The following is a 22,386-nucleotide window of genomic DNA, read 5'->3' on the forward strand; positions in this document are numbered from 1 at the left end:
CATGTGCCATTAATTCATCTATCTTATTACGAATGCTCTGTGCATTCAGATATAGCACCTTTAATTTTAACTTTTTACTATTTTCCCCTGATGTGGCCTTAGTCGCTAATGCCCTATTACCATTATTAAACTCTCTGTCCCTTCCTGACACAATCTGCTCGATTCCACCCGAATCGCTACTCTGCTCTACAGCCTTGACTTATAAATTTACCCTTATCTGAACCCTCCCTCCCCCTTGTTAGTTTAAAGCCCTATCTACCACCCGAGCTATTCAATTGTCCCAGCCCAGTTTAAGTGGTATCCATCCCATTAGAACTGTTCCCTCTTTCCCCAGCACTGGTGCCAGTGCCCCATGAATTGAAACCCCTGCCTCCCTCTTTCAGCCATGCATTTAAACCTCGAATCTGCTTGTCCCTATGCCAATTTGCACGTGGCTCAGGTAGTAATCCAGAGATTATTACCTTTCAGCTTCTGCTTTTTAAAGTTGTACCCTAGCTCCTCAAACTCACTCAGCAGAACCTCATTCCTAGTTCTACCTATGTCATTGCTTCCTACGTGGACCACAACAACGGGATCCTCCCCCTCCTTCTCCAAGTTCATCTCCAACCACAAAGAGATATCCTTAACCCTGGCACCGGGCAGGCAACACAGCCTTCGGGACTCCTGGTCGCGGCTGCGGAGAACAGTATCCATCCCCCCGACGACTGTCCCCTACCACTACCACATTCCTTTTCACTCACCCCACTTGAATGGCCTCCTGTACCACAGTGTCATGGTCCATAAGAAATAGGAGCAGGAGTCGGCCATTCGGCCCCTCGAGCCTGCTCCGCCATTCAATAAGATCATGGCTGATCTGATCTTGGCCTCAACTCCACTTTCTTGCCTGTTCCCCATAACCCTTGACTCCCCTGTAGATCAAATATCTGTCTATCTCAGCCTTCAATATATTCAATGACTCAGCCTCCACAGCTCTCCGGGGTGGAGAATTCCAAAGATTCACGGCCCTCTGAGAAAAGAAATTCCTCCTCATCTCCGCCTTAAATGGGTGACCCCTTAATCCTGAAACTATGCCCTCTAGTGGGGAAACATCCTCTCAGCATCTACCCTGTCAAGCCCCCTCAGAATCTTATATGTTTCAATAAGATCACCTCTCATTCTTCTAAACTCCAATGAATATAGGCCCAACCTGCTCAACCTTTCCTCATAAAACAATTTGGTTAATTTGCCCATCCACCCTGCAGTCTTTGTTCTCATCCACACCGGTAGCAAGTACCTGTTGAACAATAGCAAAGGCTGAGGCTCCTTCACCACTTCAACTGTGGTCCTCTCACCTGCCTGGTGCCCTGGATCAGCACCTTTTGCTGGCCCCAGGAGGAACTGCCCACAGTCAAGATGGCCCAGTATTAAATTCCATCAGCCACTTGTCTGCCCATTCTGCTAGCCTTTCCACGTCCTGTTGCAGTTGATTGGTATCATCCTCACTGTTTGCCACTCCACCAAGTTTGGTGTCATCGGCAAATTTAGAAATTCTACTTTGTATTCCAATATCCAGGTCATTATATCAAAAAAGCAGTGGCCCCAGCACTGACCCTTGGGAAACACCACTGTCTACCATCCTCCAGTCTGAAAAACAGCCATTTACCACAATTCGCCGTTTTCTGTCCTTAAGCCAATTCCTTATCCAAGCTGCCACTAACCCACCTATTCCGTGAGCCTCAATTTTGTTAACCAGCCTTCTATGTGGTACTTTGTCAAATGCCTTCCTAAAATCCATGTAGACAACATCCATTGCATTCCCTTCATCGATCCTCCCTGTTACTTCATCAAAAAATTCAATTAGTCAAACATGATCTGCCTTTTACAAATCCGTGTTGGCTCTCCTTAATTAGCTTAAACCTCTCCAAGTGCCCGTTAATTTTTTCCTTGATTATTGTTTCTAAAACTTTACCCACCACTGATGTTAAACTGACCGACCTGTAGTTACTAGGATTGTCCTTACACACACTTTCCAATCCTGAGGCACCTCCCCCGCATCTAGGGAAGATTGGAAAATTATGGCAAGCCATTCCGCCATCGCCTCCCCCAATTCCCTTAGCAATCTGGGATGCAAGCCATATGGGCCAGGCGACTTATCCACTCTAAGCAATAAATGCTGGCCTTGCCAACGACGCCCAGATCCCATAAACAAATTTTTAAAAATCTGTGGCATTCAGCATCTATCACTGAATTCAGCCAGAGTGTTCTTTTCCCCTTCACCTCTCCCCACGTGCAGACACTTATGCTGTTACTGACCCTTCTGATCTGCTGCAGCTCCTTAGAAGTTATAATTTGCAGCACACTTAAACAGTAACTACAGTGCCAACATAAGTACTAGTCTGTGGGGTGCGCTATTAACATCTATGCCAGATGTTTACTTTCCTCTAAACTCCCTTCCACGTTTTCACTCGTCAGCTAAGTGCTGCACAATCTGCCAAAAGGTGATCCAGAAGTCCTGCAACATATAATACAGGAGGTGTGTAATTTGACCTCCTCATATAGTAAATTGTGTTATCTGGTTCAAAAGCAGTCAGGCACTAATAACTGAAACTATTAAGTCAACAAACGATGACAAATATATACAGGTAGAAGGTGTTTGTATTTTCAGTTACAATTTAATGGAAGTCCTGCCTCGAGGGTAAACAATAGAATGTGTGGTTAAGATGGCAAATCTAACATTCCAACCGAAATTTCTAGCATCACTGTAGCCACCATTTGTGGCTGGATTAGGCTGTTTCAGTGTGCTGACATCGACAGTATTAATAGAGGGCAATTTGGTATGCATGGAGTAACCTATTCTAACTGGGAATGTTCACTAAACAAGATGACTAGTAGCTAATTCTTAGTTTAGTAGCTTGGTTTACAGGCCATTGTGGTGTGGCCCGAGCTGATGCGGCCACAAGTTAAACTGTATTCTTTGCAGTACTTCTCAGGCAATTACTAGCGGAGCTCAAAAATCGTTTGGACAAATTGCTGACATTTTAGCCGAGTTTGGCAGCGTTGTATCAGGCGTTAACTTTTGAGCAGCACTATTGCTGGTCGCTCCATTTGAAGTTCTGTTTCTTTGTTAAGCCTGTTCTATTTCTGGCTCTCCGACCGAGCTGTGTGTGTCTCGAGAGGAGGTTGTCTTTGTTACAGAACAAGCTTTTTTTTTTTTTTTTTTTTTGAGCACTGTGCCACAAGTTCACCTTTTTGCGAAGGAAGATTTTCTGTATTACAACAGTGATTCCCTCACCCTCCCCCCCACCCTGCTTCCCCCTTCACCTGTGGCCCTTGATAATCTTACTGCTTCTGTGTCTCCATAAACAGCCATCCTGGCTGTGGAAAATTGGCCAGGCAAGGATTTGGTAACGTTGCTGCCACTTTTCATGCTCACCACCAAGAGAGGGGATAGGAAAATTATGAAGAGGCAGCGTTATTTCAGTTTCCATACAGCAAATGAAATGGCCCTATTAAAATAGAACTGCCGTTCATGCCTATTCCAGTTCCTGTGGGTTTTCACCTGGCGATGGCCTACAACCTACTTTTATATTGATATTTGGCCATCAGCTTCTGTAGCCCAGGTCTTTCTTGCAGCAGCTGGAAGAATGTTAAACTGTTGGGAGTTTCTTCAAACTGGTGGTAGGAAGGCCTATTTTTCACTGGGCCATCTTGACTGCGGGCAGTTCCTCCTGGGGCCAGTAAAAGGTGCCGCTCCAGGGCATCAGGCAGGTAAGGGGACCATAGATGCAGTGGTGGAGGAGCCTCGCTTTTGCCATTGTTCAACAGGTACTTGCTACCTTTAGACTTAAAACCTTTAAACACTTTGGAAGTAAATAAAACCAGATATAACCTTACTAAAGACAGAAACTGCTGAAGGTGTGTGTCCAAAATGTCGATCTATTTTTCCCTTTCAGCTGCTGACTGACCTGTTATGCATGTCCTCTTGCTGCTTTCATTTCAGACTCTGGTATTCAGCTTCAGTTTCTAAATCACTGTAGAACTAGTAATATTTCCACTATGATTCTAGAATAATAAAAGTATTGAGGTGCACGGGTTGCTCACGCACACGCCTTAAAGTAAAGTGTTTGGCAAACTTTCTTCACAAAAACAATGAAGTAAATTACATAAAACACATGATTTTAGACTTGCGCATGACACAATGAATAAAATATCATGTGACTCTTTGGGACCTTCTCCTTCCACAAGCCAAAGAAAGGTCAGCCAAATGCTTTCCCACCCCAGTGAAAAGTGCCCCTTTAACAGGAAGTGACTACTAATTTTCTAAATGAGCTTAACTATTCATGAAGCTCTTTTGAGTCCTAAAGTTATGGAGGGAAAAAAGCCAACTTGCCAGCTTATCTGCTGCAGATCCCCTTCCAGCCAGATTTCTACTTAATCCGGCGAGGGAAAATCCTGCACATTTATGATCTTATTAAAACAAAGTGGGTTGTTTTATGTGCAAGCCTACCTCCATCATGCTATTGGTATTCACAAGGAAACGGGAAGTAAATCTTTCTTCTTTCCTCCCTTCCTCGGTATCATTCACACTCTCAATGTATTTTGTGTTGCAGAAAGTGCAAATATTTAAAATTTATGGAATTCTTACTGGACTGTATTAGCTTCTCGGATTAATGTTGGCTATCAGTTTAATTTGCCCAAGTCGGGAAAATGTTTGATATCACTTTCATTTTAATAAAAGGTACATCAGCCTCTTTAATAAAGCCTATCTACCATTTTAAGAAAATGATGCCAAAAATGAAAAATACCCAAATTTCATTACTAACAACAATTTGTATTTGTATAGAGCCTTTAATGTAGAAAATCTTTCCAAAGCACTTCACAGAGGCCTAAGGCAGAAAGAAAATGGACAACAATCCAAAGAAGGAATGATTCGGAGGAATGTCCAAAAGCTTGGTCAAAGAGGTGGATTTATGGTGAGTCTTAAAGGAGGAGAGGCAGTCAGAGAGTGGCGGGGTTTAAGGAAGGCAATTCCAAAGTATAGGGCCTAGGCAACTGAAGGCACAGCCGCCAACGATTAGGTGAAGGAAGCAGAGTAGGTACAAGAAGCCAAAGTCAGACAAACAGAAAAGTCAAAGCAAGGGGGGGGGTGGTTGCTCTGGAGAGTGGTGAACCTGTGGAATTCTCTGCCACAGAGGGCAGTGGAGGCCAGTTCATTAAGTATATTCAAGAAAGAGTTGGATATATTTCTTAAGGCTAAAGGGATCAAGGGATATGGGGAGAAGGCAGGGACAGGGTACTGAATTTGGATGATCAGCCATGATCTCATTGAATGGCGGAGCAGGCTCGAAGGGCCGAATGGCCTTCTCCTGCTCCTATCTTCTATGTTTCTACGTTACAGAGATAGGGAAGATAAAGTCATGGGAGGGATTTAAACACGAGGATGACCATTTTAAATTTGAGGCACAGGGGGATAGGGATCCAATGTAGGTCAGCAAGGATAGGGGTGATGGGAGAGCAGGACTTGGTGCACGATAGGATATGGACAGCAGAGTTTTGGATGAGTTGATGTTTATGGAGGGTGTGTGATGGGAAGTTGTCAGGAGAGCATTGGAATAATCTAGTCTGCAGTGACAAAAACATGGATGAAGGTTTCAGCAGCAGATTCGTGAGGCGGGTGAAGTTACAAAGATGGACGTAGGCAGTCTTCGCAATGGGGACGATCGGAGGTCGGAAGTTCAGTTTGGGAAGGAACAGGACACTAAAGTTCTTAGCAGTCTGGTTCAGCCTGATGAGGGGCCGTGGAGGTCGCTGGAGTCATTGGTGAGGGCATGGCATTTGTTGTGAGGCAAAAGACAATGGCATTGCTCTTTCCAATATTGAGCTGAAGGAAATGACAATTTAGGCAATGCTGGATGTTGGACAAGCAGTCTGACAACATAGAGGCAGTGAAAGGGTCAAAAGAGGTGGAGAGGTAGATTGGTAGGTCATCAGTGTACGTGTGAAAGCTAACCTCCTGTCTGCCGATGATGTTACCAAGTGGCAGCAAGTCGATGAGAAGCAGGAGGACGCCAATGATGGACCCTTGGGGACTCCAAAGGTGATGGTACAGTGATGAGAAGACAAGCTTTTGGTAGAAATGCCGTGACTATGAATGGAGGAGTAAGAGTGGCAGTTCAACCAAGCCAGACAACAGTAGAAAGGTGTTGAAGAAGGATGGCACGGTCGACAGTCACAAGCAGCATAGAGGTCATGGAGGATTGAAAATGTCATTCATGACTTTAGTTAGTGATGTTTTATTGCACTGGGAAGGGTGGAAACCTGACTGGAGGGATTCAAACGGGTAGTTGAAGGAATGATGGGCACAGATATGGCAGGCAACAATATATTCAAGGACTTGAGAGAGGAAAGGCAAGTTGGAGATGGAGCGGTAGTTTGCAAGGACAAAATGGTCATGGGTGGGTTTTTTTTTATTTTTTAGGAGGGCTAATGATGGCAGTTCTGAATGGGAGGAAGACAGGGCCTGAGAAAAGGGAGTTATTTAAAAGTTAGCTAGCATGGGAGCCAGGAAAAGAAGTTGAGTGGTCAGCAATTTAGTGGAAATGGGATCAAGAGAGCACAAGGTGAGCTTGAAGAAGGCATAAGGGGAGATTGAAGAGAATTAGAGAGAGAGAGAGAGAGAGCACAACTGGGGTTCAGGGGCCTGAGCAGGGAGGCCATTAGGGAAGCATGGCTTGGTGGGAAAGGAGGCTGACGTAACAGATCTGGCTCAATAGATCTTCTCTTGGTAACAAAAAAAAAAAATCTGTGACCGCCTCCCATTTGCTGTTCAAGGGAGGGTGGCAGGGGCAGTATAGAGACATGCAAGGCGAGGGTCAGGAGTAGATAAAAGCCGGGAGGGTACCTTTGCTCTCCAGGATGATCCTAGTGGTTTTGGCAGGAGAATAAGACCCAGTAGAGCTTGATATGGGGATGGATGGCTAAGCCAGTTGTGCACCAGATACACTCATGTCTGCACCCCTTGGGATTGGGGAAGAGAAAATGGGGGCTGTACCGAGAGAAACTACAGCAGCTTTGGGCTAAATGTAATCTGGGGGCAAAACTAAATTCTGATTTTATTTGCTCATCCGTACATATATACAGCAATTAATTAAATATCTGTTTTTGTTGACGAATGAGACTGCAAAAAAGAAAGGGTCTATTTATTATGACCGCCAGTCAGTAAATCGAGCCACCCCTTTCATTTTAAATCATCTCCACTTAAGGTTTTGCAAGGGAATTATACTATGGCAAGCATCTCCAAACCATAGTCTAAGGTTGCTGCTCGTGTGACCAGGGAAGAAATTATGAAAGCACCAAGTAGAAAGCCAGGATTTTTTTCCTGGCTTATGCTAATCCATAGACAGAGTTGACCTATTTAAGGATTGCCTTTGAAGTACTTGCTAAATATTTTTTTCCTTGCTGTGAACAAGCAGCATATGGCAGATTTCCTTCTCTTCGCTGCAGTCCAAATCTGTTCAGGTAATTGTGATATCAATGAAGGTTATGTAAACTGCCCTGCCCTCTGAAATTCTCAACCTAAACCATTCCACATTGATACACCCACTCACTTTAAATGCCTCTTTGACCAGTTTCAGTCATCATATCCTAACTATTCTCATCAGTGTCCACCCCTCCTGTGAATTACCTTGACAACAACTTGACTTTATATAGCACCTTTAAGATATAAAACATCCCAAGGCAATTCACAGAAGTGTTATCTAACAAAATTTGACACCAAGCCACGTAAAAAGCTTGGTCTAAAAGGTAGGTTTTAAGGAGCGTCTTAAAGGAGAGAGAGAGAGAGATAGATTAGGATGGGAATTACAGAGCTTAGGGCCTAGGCAGCTGAAGGCATGGCTGCTAATGGTGGAGTGATTAAAATCGGGGATGCGCAAGAGGGCAGAATTGGAGGAGTGAAGAGATTTGGGAGGGTTGTAGGGCTGGAGGAGGTTCAAGAGATAGGGAGGGGCGAGGCCATGGAAGGATTTGAAAACAAGTACGAGAATTTTAAAATTCAGGCATTGCCGGACTGGGAGCCAATATAACTCAGCAAGCACTGGCCGAATGGGACTTGGTGCGAGTTAGGATACAGGCAGCAGAGTTTTAGATGAGCTGAAGTTTATGGAAGATGGAAGATGAGAGGCCGGCCAGGAGGGCGTTGGAATAGTCAAGTCTACAGGTAACAAAGGCATGGATGCGGGTTTCAGCAGCAGATGAGCTGAGGCAAGGGCGGAGACGGGCGATGTTACGGAGGTGGAAGCAGGCGGTCTCGGTGATGGAGCGGATATGTGGTCGGAAGCTCATCTCGGGGTCAAATACAACACCAAAATTGCAAACAGTCTGTTTCAGCCTCAGACATTTGCCAAGGAGAGGAATGGAGTCGCTGGCTAGGGAACGGAGTTTGTGGCAGGGACCGAAAACAGTTGCTCGAGTCTTCTCAATATTTAGCTGGAGAAAATTTCTGCTCATCCAGTACTGGAGATTAGACAAGCAGTGTGACAAATTAGACAGTGGAGGGGTCGAGAGAGGCGGTGCTGAAGTAGAGCTGAGCGCGTCAGCATACATGTGGAACCTGATGTTGTGTTTTTAAATGATGTCGCCGAGGGGCAGCATTTAGATGAGAAATAGGAGGGTGTACACAGTACTCCAGGTGTGGCCTCACCAATGCCCTGTATAACTGTAGTAAGACTTATTTATTCTTATACTCTAATCCCTTTGTAGCAAAAAAATATATACGATTTGCTTTCCTAATTGCTTGCTGTACCTGCAGGTTAACTTTTTGTGATTCATGTACAAGGACACCCAGGTCCCTCTGAGTGCAAACATTTCCCAGTTTCTCACCATTCAAAAAATATTCTGCTTTTTTGTTTTTCCTACCAAAGTGGAAAACTTCACACTTCCCCACATTGTATTCCATTTGCCATGTTCTTGCCCACTCGGTCAACCTGTCTATAGCTCTCTGCGGTCTCTTTGCATCCTCCTCACAGCTTACTTTCCCACCTAACTTTGTATCATCAGCAAACTTTGATACATTACACTCAGTCCTTTCATCTAAGTAATTAATATAAATTGTAAATAGCTGAGGCCCAAGCACTGATCCTTGCGGTACTCCACTAGTTACAGCCTGCCAAACTGAAAATGTCCCATTTATTCCTATTCTCTGTTTTCTGTCCAGTTTAGAAGAATGAGAGGTGATCTCATTGAAACTTATAAAATTCTGACAGGACTGGACAGACTAGATGCAGGAATGATGTTCCCGATGGTCGGGGAGTCCAGAACCAGGGGACACAGTCTAAGGATAAAGGGTAAGCCATTTAGGACAGAAATGAGGAGGAATTTCTTCATCCAGAGAGAGTGGTGAACCTGTGGAACTCTACCACAGAAGGCAGTGGAGGCCAGTTCATTAAATATATTCAAGAAGGAGTTGGATATATTTCTTAAGGCTAAAGGGATCAAGGGGTATGGGGAGAAAGCAGGTACCGGGTACTGAATTTGGATGATCAGCCATGATCGCATTGAATGGCGGAGCAGGCTCGAGGGGCCGAATGGCCTACTCCTGCTCCTATCTTCTATGTTTCTATATTTCTATTAACCAATCCATGCTAATATATTACCCACAATCCCATGAGTCCTAATTTTGTGTAATAACCTCTTATGTGACACCTTATCAAATGCTTTTTGAAAATCCAAATACACTACATCTACTGGTTCCCCAGGACCGTTCCGGTACTCTGGCAGGGGCGGAAACCTGATTGGAGGGATTCAAACATGGAATTGCAGGAAAGATGGGCACAGATTTGGGAAGCGACAACACATTCAGGGACTTGGCAGGAAATGGAGGTTGGAGATGGGGCAGTAGTTTGCAAGGACAGAGGGATCAAGTGTGGGCTTTTTGAGGAGGGGGGGGTGATGATGGTCTGACAACACAGAGGCAGTGAAGGGGTCGAGCTGGGTGTCGTCAGCATACATGTGTAAACTCACTAAGTCTTCAGTTATGTTTCCAACAGGCAGCATGTAGATGAGAATTAGTTACAGATGAGGAAGGCCATTCAGCCCATCTAAATTCATCCATGCCAGTTAATCTGTTATTTGATGTTGGTTGAGAAAGGAATGTTGTTCTGGACATAGGAACATAGGAATGGATAAGACTAAAAAGCAACATTACAGTCCATCAGGCCAGTCTCAGTGTCTAGGAACGATCATCCCCTCCCCTTACTCATCTTTGAACAATGCCGTGTGATCTTTTACATCAACCCGGATAGTCAGGCGGGACCTTGATTTAGCATCTCATCTGCAAAATGGTATGTAAAGTGCTTACAGTCATAAGAGAAGATTTAGGGATCAGGTTAATGAAAAGAATATGAACATATATACTTATGGTACTGTGCTATGACCAGAAAAAAGTAGGTAATATTTAAAAACTATTTGTCAAGCAAAAAACCATATGGCCAAAATCTTCTGTTGACAGAATCCTGCCCTGTATTGATGTGTCAGCCTAGAGTGTGTGCTCAAATCTGGGAGTGGGGCTTGAACCCACAACTGTTTGAGATGGGCAAATGCCACTAACTGAGTTAAACTGACAAAATATATTTTAAGGTGAGGTAAACTCCTGTGCATATATATATTTAGCATGTGTGTCAGCCATGGCTCAGTGGGTTGCAGTCTCGCCTCAGTGAGACGGTTGTAGGTTCAAGTCCCACTTCAGAGACTGGAGCACAAAAATCTAGGCTGACACTCCAGTGCAGTGCTGAGGGAGCGCTGCACTGTCGTCTTTTGGATGAGACGTTAAACCGAGGCCCCGTCTGCTCCCTCAGGTGGACGTAAAAGATCCTATGGCACTATTTCGAAGACGAGCAGGGGAGCTACCCCCGGTGTCCTGGCCAATATCTATCCCTCAATCAACATCACTAAAACAGATTATCACATTGCTGTTTGTGGGCGCTTGCTGCGCGCAAATTGGCTGCTGCGTTTCCTACATACAACAGTGACTACAATTCAAAAAAGTACCTCAGTGGCTGTAAAGCCCTTTGGGGCGTCAGGTGGTGGTGAAAGGTGCTATATAAATGCAAGTCTTTCTTTCTTTCACGGAGAAATCTATCTCCTTCATCACAGTAATCAACTAGGTAGGGCTGTATCTGCATACACCAGAAAGCATTAACCCATGCTGGAAACCGAGGTGGGATGTTTTTAAGCACACACTGTTGTGGTTTCCCAGCTGACGTCTACAACATGGGCAATTTGTGATTTCTCTCCATCGCGAAGCACCAGCCCCTCGGAGCAGACTCCAGTCCACGCCAGAGATTAACACAGTTGAGTCGACACACACACATCAAACAAACCAAGCGGAACATTCCTAAAGTGCCAACCCCAGTTACAGGGCTCTCACTGGATCGTCTGCAATGAAAAATAATGGTGCATTGTAACTTGAAACATCTTCCCGTGCAGGGTCAGAAAGTAGCTTTATCCAGAAGGGGGAAATAAAGTGGAACAATTGTAACAGCGAGGAGTTATTCGGCTCAGTTCTCCACAAGCCCGTTCCCACCGCCAGACGCTGTTGGGTTCACTGCCAGCCCAAGGGCAGGCTCGCAGTTGCAATGCGCGCCTCCACCTGGAGTGACCCGGAGCCGCGGGGGGGAATTCCCTCCATTCTACAAAATTCCCGCAGTGCCGATAAAATTATGAAGTGATCAAAGATTTATTGAAACTGATAAACTCGGGATTTCCGGTATAAGACGAGCTGCTCCGCCAGAGGCAAGCATGCTGTCATTTGGACGTTTGCGTATGTCCATTATTTAAGAACCAGACAGCCAGAGATTGATAAAGGGATATGGTTTTAATCCGCATTTTTTAAAAATCGGCTTCTGAAGCTGTTCTCCTTTCCCCCACTTCAGAGTCGCACCACAAGAGCAAGTTAACAGCAGTAGACATTTTATCTAAAATAAAAAAAGAAATAAATAGAGGACTTTATATGTTGCACTGGGACCTATAGATCAGTGAGATGAGCACAATATTTTCCAAGGCTCCTGTACAGAAGCGCTGACCACCCCAAAGTGCATGTCCAGAGCTTCCCTCCACCCCCCGGGCCGCAGACATGTTCTGCCCAGGCCGGTGGAAGACTTCATCCAGATCGGGGAGAGTGAAGGAAGGAAGGAATGAAGGAAGGAGCCAGGCCCCGGCCTGAGGGGAAGGAGAAACAAGGGCATCGCCACGTACCGTCCACCGCCTCCCTGTCGCTGATGTGCTGCAGGTTACAGCCCGTGTCCTCCCGGCTGATGTCGGTGTCGGTGCGGTAGGTCTCCAGCCGAGCGTGGTTCCTCCGCAGTTTGGGGCTGGACGAGACGCAGCATGAAGTGGTATTCCCCATCCTTCTCTCTCTCTCTCTCTCTCTCTCTCGGAGGCTTTTACACCCCCCTTAGATTTGAATGAAGGGACGGATTCAACCCCAGCCAAAGGGAGTTAGATTTACACACACACAAAACGAAATTTATACGAAAAAAATGCAGTGTCCGATCAGAGATACACCCTCATCCGGCCGGAGCTAGCACTGCACAGCCATCTGAGAGCAGCCGGCGAGGTGTCCCCTCTTCTCCTGACACGGATTGACCGACTGGAGGGAAGGAGTTCTGCAGCCCGAAGCTCAGTAGCCGATCTCTCGCTCCCTCTCCTTCGGCATTTTACACATCTAAGTCATTATTATTAATTTTTTTTAATAACTCTAATTTAGAAGTTCTTTACGGTTAAATGTTCTCCCCAAGGAAGGAAGAAAAAAAAAACACACACACACAACAATCTTCAGGTGGAGCTTCACATCATTGTGATAAGTGTGTGTGTGTAGCTGAAATGGTGACTTATCCTCCAATACAGACACACAGTAACAACAGCGCAGTGTAACCAATCCGCTCAAGGAGTTCCGGTTCAAGGGTAGCGATTTGCCGGCGAATACAAACTGATAGACTGTAACCGCCCAGGAGATACATCCTACACCCACAGGGTGGGTGGGGATTGCAGGCAAAGCAGCGTCGCGGTATTTTCCCTTGTGGGCAGAGGAGTGCAATATCCAGACAGAACACTCCCATTTGTTTCAATCCGGTTCAACTCTTTTATGTCTGATACAGATGGGGAATGTGTTCCCCAGTCCAATTTCTCCCTCCTCTATTGAAAGTGCTGGCTTGCACTAGGATAAAAGCCCCCATGCTTGCCAGAAGCCCTCCAGTATCTTGCCCCAGTCAGCATGGTTCATGCATGAGCCTCGATAAATGAGTTATTACAGAAATAAATAAATTACAGACAATTCCCCCCATCCTGTGCTTGCCCAAAGTTTGCACAGGTGCACTTTCTGTTGGATCCGTGGTTCAGTGGATATGCTCTTATTAAATAATCACACGGATGCTGTACATTAACAAATAACAGGTCTTTACTGGAGGAGGGTAGTCTCTAGACTGGAGGTACAGAGGCATGCGCAAAGCTTATATACCGGTATGGTCACTGCCGGTACTACAGTATACAGGAGCTGTAAAAGTAGTTCTGACTTAAAGGCACATACACTACAATTCCTCCCCTTTTAGATTAGTAATACCCCTAATATTCAAATAACAATTAACATTTCAACATGTACATTAAACAACAAAAGTCCATTTATAGATTCAGTCTTTGGGGCGGCTTCCTGACCCTTTCGGGATAGCGCCTTTCCAGAGGTTCTTGTTCTTGGTGCAGAGGCGATTCTGACCCCCTTTCCTCGGGTAGTTCATCGGGTTCCACTGCTACTGGGTCTGAAGTAGATGCTACCGGTATGTCGGGTTCATCCCCAGGTACTCGAGACATGGGGTTGACGCGTTCCTGTGACGCTAAGATCTGATCGACGTGGCGTCTCACAATGTTCTCCCCGACATCCACTGTGTACATTAATGGCCCCTGCCTTGTACATATCGTTCCGGGTTGCCACTTCTCTGTTCGATAGTCACGGGCCAAGACTGGTTGCCCTACATTGAAGCTCCTTGTCGGCTTCTCATTGATGTGCTGGAATTGTTTGTCCTCAACATTTCTTCGCACATTTGGTCTGAACAAGTCCAGACGAGATCTCAACCTTCGGTTAAAGAACATCATGGCCGGGGTCTGGTTGGTAACTGCATGTGTCACGTTTCGGTAGGCTAATAAGAAATTGTCCATCTTATGCTGTAGTGGAATTTCATCGTCGCACATGGCCTTTATCGCCTTCTTAAAGGTTTGTACGAACCTCTCAGCCAATCCATTTGTGGCTGGATGATACGGGGCGGATGTGTAATGCCTTACCCCATTCCTTTTCATGAATTTTTGGAACTCGTCGGACACAAACTGTGGTCCATTATCAGAGCAAATCTGCTCTGGCAAACCGTTTCTGGCAAATATGGTCCATAGGACTGCAATCGTTTTCTCTGTAGTGGTTGAAGACATTTTTATCACCTCAGGCCACTTTGAATGAGCATCCACTGCTATTAAGAACATTGAGTCCATGAATGGACCAGCGAAATCAATATGCACCCATTGCCATGGAGAGGAGGGCCACTCCCATGGGTGTAGAGGGGCATGTGGTGGTGCATTTTGGACCTTCTGGCATCCTAAGCAGCTCTTAGTTAGGTCTTCGATTTGTTGATCGATTCCCGGCCACCACACATAAGCCCTAGCAAGGCTTTTCATTTTCACTCCCCCCAGATGACCTTCATGTAGCTCATTTAGCACTCTCTCCCTTAACTTGGGTGGAATCACCACTCTGGATCCACACATCACTGTCCCCTGGCATACTGACAGCTGTTCTCCTCTGGATGAGAATGCTGGCAACAGTGAGTCGCCATGTGTTGGCCATCCCCTCACCGTCAATTCATATACCCGTGACAGCGTCGGATCATTGCGGGTCTCCTTCTCTATATCCGCGTTTGTTACTGGCAATCGTTCAATTATTGACGAATAAAATATCTCGATAGGGTCCACTGCTGGTGCTTCCTCCACAGTAGGCACTGGCAGGCGCGATAGCCCATCAGCGTTCCCATGCTGTTTCGTGCCTTTATATTCTATTTCATATTGATTCGCCCCTAGAAACAGGGACCATCTTTGTAACCGCTGTGCAGTCATCACTGGAACGCCCTTCTTAGGATTAAAGATGGAGACAAGTGGTTGGTGGTCAGTCAGCAAAGTGAACTTCTGCCCATGCAGATAGTGGTTGAATTTTTTTACTCCCCATACTAGGCTGAGGGCCTCCCTGTCAATCTGGGCGTAGTTGCGCTCGGCTGAGGTTAGTGACCGAGACGCAAAGGCTACTGGCCTCTCCAACCTGTCTGGGAATTTGTGCGACAGCACCGCTCCAATACCGTAGGGTGATGCATCACATGCCAAACGAATTGGTAGTGCTGTGTTGAAATGGGCCAACACCTCTTTTGATGTGATCAATTCTTTACACTTCTGGAAAGCTCATCTACGTTCGTCATCCCACTTCCATGGTACCCCTGTTTGCAGTAGGGTGTTCAGCGGGTGTAATACCGTGGACAAATTTGGTAAGAACTTGTGGTAGTAGTTTACCACCCGAGGAACGACCTCAGTTGTGACACATTTTCCGGTGCTGAAGCCTTGACTACTGCCTCAATCTTGTCAGGGGACTTATGTAACCCCTCTTCATCGATGATGTGGCCACAATACGAGATCTGTTTCTGGAAAAACTCGCACTTGTGGCGATTAGCTCGTAGCCCATACTCCTTTAATCTGGCGAGCACCTTCTCCAAGTTGGCGAGGTGATCACTCTCATTTTCGCCCGTGACCAAGATGTCGTCCAAATAACACTGGGTCCCTGGAATCCCTTGCAGGACCTGATCCATCGCCCTTTGCCAGATAGCCGGAGCCGAGGCTACTCCAAACACCAGCCGGTTGTATTGATAGAGACCTTTATGAGTGTTGATCATAAGGTAGTGTTTCGAAGCTTCTTCTACCTCCATTTGCAAGTACGCCTGGGCTAGATCAATTTTGGTGAAGCGTTTACCTCCAGATAGCGAGGCGAAAATATCTTCAATTCATGGAAGCGGATATTGCACCGTGTGAAGGACTGGGTTCACTGTCACCTTAAAATCCCCACAGATGCGGACCTTCTTTGGTTCCCCAGGCGTATTACTCAACGACCTCTTCATTACAGGAACGATGGGTGTAGCCCACTCACTCCAGTCCACTTTGGACAGTACTCCTGAATGTTCCAACCCTTCCAGCTCTGCTTCAACAGCTGGTCTGATCGCATAAGGCACTGGTCTGGCCTTCAGAAACTTTGGGCTTGCATTTTCCTCTATTTTAATCATTGCTGTTATTCCTTTTAGTGTTCCTAGTCCCTCCTGGAACACTTCTTTTGCGTCAGTTAGCATTTTTGACAGTCGTCCAGGTGTGACGTCGTCATCTTTTTTGGCCTCAACCTTCAGTGCCTGTATGGAATGCCAATCTAATTGTATCTTCCGGACCCATTCACGTCCTAGCAGTGGTGGTCCTCCATTTGGCAATACATATATATCCATTTTAGGTATTTCCTGGCCTTTATATGTCACTTTCACCCTTATTTTTCCTTTGGGGTAGACTTTTTGCCCCGTATACGTCTGCAAGACAATCTCTGTAGCTTTCAAGGGTATGTGTGAAAATAGCCGCTTGTAGTCTCTTTGATTTATGACTATTAGAGCTGACCCTGTGTCCAATTCCATTTCCACTTGGACTCCGTCTATCTTGAGTGTAACCCAGACAGTCTGGTGATCCTCCATTTCGGTTACCTTATGTAGTTTCAGACAACCCAGCTCCTTGCTTCCGGAGTCTGTGTCACTTTTCTGTTCATCTGAACCACTGTCCATCACCTGGTGTACCTTTTTGTACTTCTCTTGTGGAGATTTCTTACTGTTGGTTTCCTTCCCAGACCTGCAGACTCTTGCTATGTGTCCTGCTTTCCCACACTGTCTGCACACTTGGTCCTTGGACCAACAATCTTTCTGGTCATGTGTTGTTCTGCCGCAGCGATAGCACTTCCCTGTTCCATAGGACATTTCATTGGTGCCATATTCTTGCGGTCTCCGTTGTATCTCTGCAGCGCCCCTTGCGGCTGCTTCGTGTGATACTGCCATGCTGAAAGCTTTGTCCAGCGTAAGGTCCTTTTCTGATAGAAGCCGTTTCTGGGTTCCTTCACTTTGTAGCCCACACACAAACTGGTCCCTTAACGTGTCTGCTAGTCCCGCTCCAAACTGGCAGTATTTCGATAGCTTGCGCAGTTCCGTTAGGTACTCAGCATTGCTTTCATCTTTGTGTTGGTTCCTTTTATGGAACTTAAATCGTTCTGCTATCAGCAGCGGTGTGGGGTTTAAGTGGTCCTGTAGGATTTCTACTATGCTTTCAAAATTCTTGTTTACCGGCTTCTCTGGGGTTATTAGATTTCGCAGTAACCCATAAGTTTTTGCACCCATGGAATTTAACAGAACCAGTGCTTTATTAGCATCTGGCACTTCATTCGCCCTGCAGTACACCTCAATACGTTCCACATATGTCGCCCAATTTTTGACTTCATTGTCGAACGTAGAGATACTGCCACTCTTCGGCATCCTTGGGTGTGCGTTAACTATCACAAATGGCGCCTCCCGCGCTTCCCCTTCTTCTCCGCTGGCACAAAATGGCGTCTCCCACGCTTTCCTTCCTTCCCGTGCTCGCCCTTCTTCTCCGCTGCGGCTTCTAAAAATGGCGTCTCCCGTGCTCTTCCTTCTTCTCCGCGGCTCAATGGCGTCTCCCGCGCTCTCCCTTCTTCTCCGCGGCTCAATGGCGCCTCCCGCGCTCTTCCTTCTTCTCCGCGGCTCAATGGCGTCTCCCCTTTCTTCGCCCCGCGGACCCTGTTCAGCCCGTGAGCACTGGCTGTGCTCTGCACGTTATTCTTTTTATATTTTTCGACGCCACTCAGTCTAGAACTCGGCTGTTTCTTACCCTCTCTCTCTCCGGTTTGTTTTATTTTCCTCGACGCCGCTCAGTGTTCAACCCCCGGCTGCGCCCTGCGTTCTTCACCCTCTGTCTTACCCCGTCGACGCTGCTCGGCTCTCTCTCCGCCGTCGGTCGGCTCCAGCCGCCGCTGCTCGGGAAGGGGCTGCGCTGGACCTGTCGTCGGTCTCTTACTGCTCATTGTGGCTGGGGAACCAAGCCCGGCTCTCCACAGCCTCCCCTGCGAAGTTGGATCTCTGCCTGACTGCTGGGCGGTTGCTCGTGGTCAACGCCCGTGTTCCTGGCCTCGACTATTTTTTTTTTTGCAGGTAGATTCGAATCGACACTCGTCGCCACTGTTGGATCTGTGGTTCAGTGGATATGCTCTTATTAAATAATCACACGGGTGCTGTACATTAACAAATAACAGGTCTTTACTGGAGGAGGGTAGTCTCTAGACTGGAGGTACAGAGGCATGCGCAAAGCTTATATACCGGTATGGTCACTGCCGGTACTACAGTATACAGGAGCTGTAAAAGTAGTTCTGACTTAAAGGCACATACACTACAATTCCTCCCCTTTTAGATTAGTAATACCCCTAATATTCAAATAACAATTAACATTTCAACATGTACATTAAACAACAAAAGTCCATTTATAGATTCAGTCTTTGGGGCGGCTTCCTGACCCTTTCGGGATAGCGCCTTTCCAGAGGTTCTTGTTCTTGGTGCAGAGGCGATTCTGACCCCCTTTCCTCGGGTAGTTCATCGGGTTCCACTGCTACTGGGTCTGAAGTAGATGCTACCGGTATGTCGGGTTCATCCCCAGGTACTCGAGACATGGGGTTGACGCGTTCCTGTGACGCTAAGATCTGATCGACGTGGCGTCTCACAATGTTCTCCCCGACATCCACTGTGTACATTAATGGCCCCTGCCTTGTACATATCGTTCCGGGTTGCCACTTCTCTGTTCGATAGTCACGGGCCAAGACTGGTTGCCCTACATTGAAGCTCCTTGTCGGCTTCTCATTGATGTGCTGGAATTGTTTGTCCTCAACATTTCTTCGCACATTTGGTCTGAACAAGTCCAGACGAGATCTCAACCTTCGGTTAAAGAACATCATGGCCGGGGTCTGGTTGGTAACTGCATGTGTCACGTTTCGGTAGGCTAATAAGAAATTGTCCATCTTATGCTGTAGTGGAATTTCATCGTCGCACATGGCCTTTATCGCCTTCTTAAAGGTTTGTACGAACCTCTCAGCCAATCCATTTGTGGCTGGATGATACGGGGCGGATGTGTAATGCCTTACCCCATTCCTTTTCATGAATTTTTGGAACTCGTCGGACACAAACTGTGGTCCATTATCAGAGCAAATCTGCTCTGGCAAACCGTTTCTGGCAAATATGGTCCATAGGACTGCAATCGTTTTCTCTGTAGTGGTTGAAGACATTTTTATCACCTCAGGCCACTTTGAATGAGCATCCACTGCTATTAAGAACATTGAGTCCATGAATGGACCAGCGAAATCAATATGCACCCATTGCCATGGAGAGGAGGGCCACTCCCATGGGTGTAGAGGGGCATGTGGTGGTGCATTTTGGACCTTCTGGCATCCTAAGCAGCTCTTAGTTAGGTCTTCGATTTGTTGATCGATTCCCGGCCACCACACATAAGCCCTAGCAAGGCTTTTCATTTTCACTCCCCCCAGATGACCTTCATGTAGCTCATTTAGCACTCTCTCCCTTAACTTGGGTGGAATCACCACTCTGGATCCACACATCACTGTCCCCTGGCATACTGACAGCTGTTCTCCTCTGGATGAGAATGCTGGCAACAGTGAGTCGCCATGTGTTGGCCATCCCCTCACCGTCAATTCATATACCCGTGACAGCGTCGGATCATTGCGGGTCTCCTTCTCTATATCCGCGTTTGTTACTGGCAATCGTTCAATTATTGACGAATAAAATATCTCGATAGGGTCCACTGCTGGTGCTTCCTCCACAGTAGGCAGTGGCAGGCGCGATAGCCCATCAGCGTTCCCATGCTGTTTCGTGCCTTTATATTCTATTTCATATTGATTCGCCCCTAGAAACAGGGACCATCTTTGTAACCGCTGTGCAGTCATCACTGGAACGCCCTTCTTAGGATTAAAGATGGAGACAAGTGGTTGGTGGTCAGTCAGCAAAGTGAACTTCTGCCCATGCAGATAGTGGTTGAATTTTTTTACTCCCCATACTAGGCTGAGGGCCTCCCTGTCAATCTGGGCGTAGTTGCGCTCGGCTGAGGTTAGTGACCGAGACGCAAAGGCTACTGGCCTCTCCAACCTGTCTGGGAATTTGTGCGACAGCACCGCTCCAATACCGTAGGGTGATGCATCACATGCCAAACGAATTGGTAGTGCTGTGTTGAAATGGGCCAACACCTCTTTTGATGTGATCAATTCTTTACACTTCTGGAAAGCTCATCTACGTTCGTCATCCCACTTCCATGGTACCCCTGTTTGCAGTAGGGTGTTCAGCGGGTGTAATACCGTGGACAAATTTGGTAAGAACTTGTGGTAGTAGTTTACCACCCGAGGAACGACCTCAGTTGTGACACATTTTCCGGTGCTGAAGCCTTGACTACTGCCTCAATCTTGTCAGGGGACTTATGTAACCCCTCTTCATCGATGATGTGGCCACAATACGAGATCTGTTTCTGGAAAAACTCGCACTTGTGGCGATTAGCTCGTAGCCCATACTCCTTTAATCTGGCGAGCACCTTCTCCAAGTTGGCGAGGTGATCACTCTCATTTTCGCCCGTGACCAAGATGTCGTCCAAATAACACTGGGTCCCTGGAATCCCTTGCAGGACCTGATCCATCGCCCTTTGCCAGATAGCCGGAGCCGAGGCTACTCCAAACACCAGCCGGTTGTATTGATAGAGACCTTTATGAGTGTTGATCATAAGGTAGTGTTTCGAAGCTTCTTCTACCTCCATTTGCAAGTACGCCTGGGCTAGATCAATTTTGGTGAAGCGTTTACCTCCAGATAGCGAGGCGAAAATATCTTCAATTCATGGAAGCGGATATTGCACCGTGTGAAGGACTGGGTTCACTGTCACCTTAAAATCCCCACAGATGCGGACCTTCTTTGGTTCCCCAGGCGTATTACTCAACGACCTCTTCATTACAGGAACGATGGGTGTAGCCCACTCACTCCAGTCCACTTTGGACAGTACTCCTGAATGTTCCAACCCTTCCAGCTCTGCTTCAACAGCTGGTCTGATCGCATAAGGCACTGGTCTGGCCTTCAGAAACTTTGGGCTTGCATTTTCCTCTATTTTAATCATTGCTGTTATTCCTTTTAGTGTTCCTAGTCCCTCCTGGAACACTTCTTTTGCGTCAGTTAGCATTTTTGACAGTCGTCCAGGTGTGACGTCGTCATCTTTTTTGGCCTCAACCTTCAGTGCCTGTATGGAATGCCAATCTAATTGTATCTTCCGGACCCATTCACGTCCTAGCAGTGGTGGTCCTCCATTTGGCAATACATATATATCCATTTTAGGTATTTCCTGGCCTTTATATGTCACTTTCACCCTTATTTTTCCTTTGGGGTAGACTTTTTGCCCCGTATACGTCTGCAAGACAATCTCTGTAGCTTTCAAGGGTATGTGTGAAAATAGCCGCTTGTAGTCTCTTTGATTTATGACTATTAGAGCTGACCCTGTGTCCAATTCCATTTCCACTTGGACTCCGTCTATCTTGAGTGTAACCCAGACAGTCTGGTGATCCTCCATTTCGGTTACCTTATGTAGTTTCAGACAACCCAGCTCCTTGCTTCCGGAGTCTGTGTCACTTTTCTGTTCATCTGAACCACTGTCCATCACCTGGTGTACCTTTTTGTACTTCTCTTGTGGAGATTTCTTACTGTTGGTTTCCTTCCCAGACCTGCAGACTCTTGCTATGTGTCCTGCTTTCCCACACTGTCTGCACACTTGGTCCTTGGACCAACAATCTTTCTGGTCATGTGTTGTTCTGCCGCAGCGATAGCACTTCCCTGTTCCATAGGACATTTCATTGGTGCCATATTCTTGCGGTCTCCGTTGTATCTCTGCAGCGCCCCTTGCGGCTGCTTCGTGTGATACTGCCATGCTGAAAGCTTTGTCCAGCGTAAGGTCCTTTTCTGATAGAAGCCGTTTCTGGGTTCCTTCACTTTGTAGCCCACACACAAACTGGTCCCTTAACGTGTCTGCTAGTCCCGCTCCAAACTGGCAGTATTTCGATAGCTTGCGCAGTTCCGTTAGGTACTCAGCATTGCTTTCATCTTTGTGTTGGTTCCTTTTATGGAACTTAAATCGTTCTGCTATCAGCAGCGGTGTGGGGTTTAAGTGGTCCTGTAGGATTTCTACTATGCTTTCAAAATTCTTGTTTACCGGCTTCTC

General features: G+C 46.5%; 1 protein-coding gene across 1 annotated transcript in view; it reads right to left on the reverse strand.

Moving 5' to 3' along the window:
* ccny (cyclin Y) overlaps positions 1–13,443 on the reverse strand; it is a 287,181-nt gene extending 273,738 nt beyond the window's left edge. Inside the window, exon 1 of the mRNA XM_085987614.1 lies at positions 12,232–13,443. Within this exon, the coding sequence (XP_085843740.1) occupies positions 12,232–12,382 (151 nt within the window). The 5' untranslated portion in view covers positions 12,383–13,443. The remainder of the gene's footprint in view (positions 1–12,231) is intronic.
* Positions 13,444–22,386: the final 8,943 nt, after the last annotated feature.

This window comes from Somniosus microcephalus, chromosome 5, assembly GCF_052327205.1.
Source record: "Somniosus microcephalus isolate GS21.2 chromosome 5, FLI_Smic_1.0, whole genome shotgun sequence".
Lineage (NCBI taxonomy): Eukaryota > Metazoa > Chordata > Chondrichthyes > Squaliformes > Somniosidae > Somniosus > Somniosus microcephalus.